Source organism: Octodon degus, unplaced genomic scaffold (assembly GCF_000260255.1).
Source record: "Octodon degus isolate 3935 unplaced genomic scaffold, OctDeg1.0 scaffold00012, whole genome shotgun sequence".
Classification (NCBI taxonomy): Eukaryota; Metazoa; Chordata; class Mammalia; order Rodentia; family Octodontidae; genus Octodon; species Octodon degus.
Window position 1 is genome coordinate 6840737 of NW_004524588.1, and position 1530 is coordinate 6842266.

The following is a 1530-nucleotide window of genomic DNA, read 5'->3' on the forward strand; positions in this document are numbered from 1 at the left end:
TATATATATTATACACAATTCTTATGTGCTGACCCTTGATGAATTTGTCTGAAAAGATACGTGGGAGTCACCAGATTGATAAAAATTATGTTAACAATTTTTTAGAAAGATGCTAAAACTTACTACATTAGGATGAGTCTCAGTGACTGTTTTTGCTAAGGTATTTGAAAAGTAACTTAGATATTGAAGTTGACATCACTAGAAACCTACCAAAGATTTTGACATTTATAGGAGTCTAAAAATTTTCTATATCATTTGTAGTTTATGACTTGAAAGCTGTTTTACCACAGTTGGGATTATTCTGTCATTGATGTATGTACAGATAGCATTTAATGAGTTGTAGCTGGGTGTGGTGGTGGTGCACGCCTGTATTCCCAGCACTTGGGATGCTAGGCAGGAGCATTGCTATGCTTTTAAGGCCAGCCTGGACAAAATGCTTTTAAGGCAAAACCTGTCTCAAAACAAAGAATTTAATGTGTTCTTGATCTTAAATGAATAAATATGACCAACTTTCTCCTTTTTCAGCCTTTGGGATCATGCTACTATGACGGAAGTGAAATCTCTGAGCTTCAATATGTCTGTTAGTAGCATGGAGTATATTCCTGAGGGAGAGATCCTGGTTATTACTTATGGACGATCTATTGCTTTTCATAGTGCAGTAAGGTAAGTAAGAGTTTCATTTTTCTTTTTTTTTTTTTAAGTACATGCTTATGGTAAGTAATGTTTACATTCACTGTGGGGAGCTGGCACATGCACATACCACATCGCATTGTTTTTCCTCTTTCCCTCCTTTTTTTTCTTAACAAAGGACTGCTTTTTAAAAATTGAAGGTCATACGCATTAGCCTTTGTTGCTATCATAGAATACACAAGAAGCAATTCAAAGGAGGAAAAATGTATTCTGGCTCACAGTTTCAGAGACTTCAGTCCGTGCTCTTCTGCTTCCATTACCGCTGCGTTGGTGATGCGGCAGAGCATCATGAGGGGGCGTACAGTGCCACAGCTTGTGTCAGCAGGGGGCAGAGAGTATGCAAGGCGTGTGGCAGGGACAGGACAGGTCCTTCCAGAACAAGCCTTAAGTGCCCTTCTGCTTTCAACTTGGTTCTACTTCCTCCCCCCTCTCAGTCAGGCCATCAAGTTCTGAATCCATGATTGGATTCACCCATCGTGATCCAAGCCCCGCCCCTGAACTTCGTCACACAGGATCCCACACCTTCAAAGCACAAGCCATAATCAAGGCGAATTGGGGTCTGAACTGTTTAATATGGAAGAAAATGTTTAAAACTTTGTCACACAGGAGTCCACACCTTCAAAAGCGCAAGCCATAATCAAGGCGAATTGGGGTCTGAACTGTTTAATATGGAAAAAAATGTTTAAAACATGTTATACTTCAGAGAAGTTAATCAGATTCCAGGTATTAAGGACACTTGCAAAATTTAGCAAGTTCAGAAATTTTCTTTAAAAAAAAAAAAGTTTTGGGGCTGGTGAGATGGCTCAGTGGTCTAAAGCACCTACTTAGAACAAGCTTAGC

General features: G+C 39.5%; 1 protein-coding gene across 1 annotated transcript in view; it reads left to right on the top strand.

Annotated features, from left to right (window-relative positions):
• Window positions 1-1530, top strand: part of Strap (serine/threonine kinase receptor associated protein) — a 27076-nt gene that overhangs the window by 17814 nt on the left and 7732 nt on the right. The window contains exon 6 of the mRNA XM_004626098.2: window positions 526-663. Coding sequence (XP_004626155.1) covers window positions 526-663 — 138 coding nt within the window. The remainder of the gene's footprint in view (window positions 1-525; window positions 664-1530) is intronic.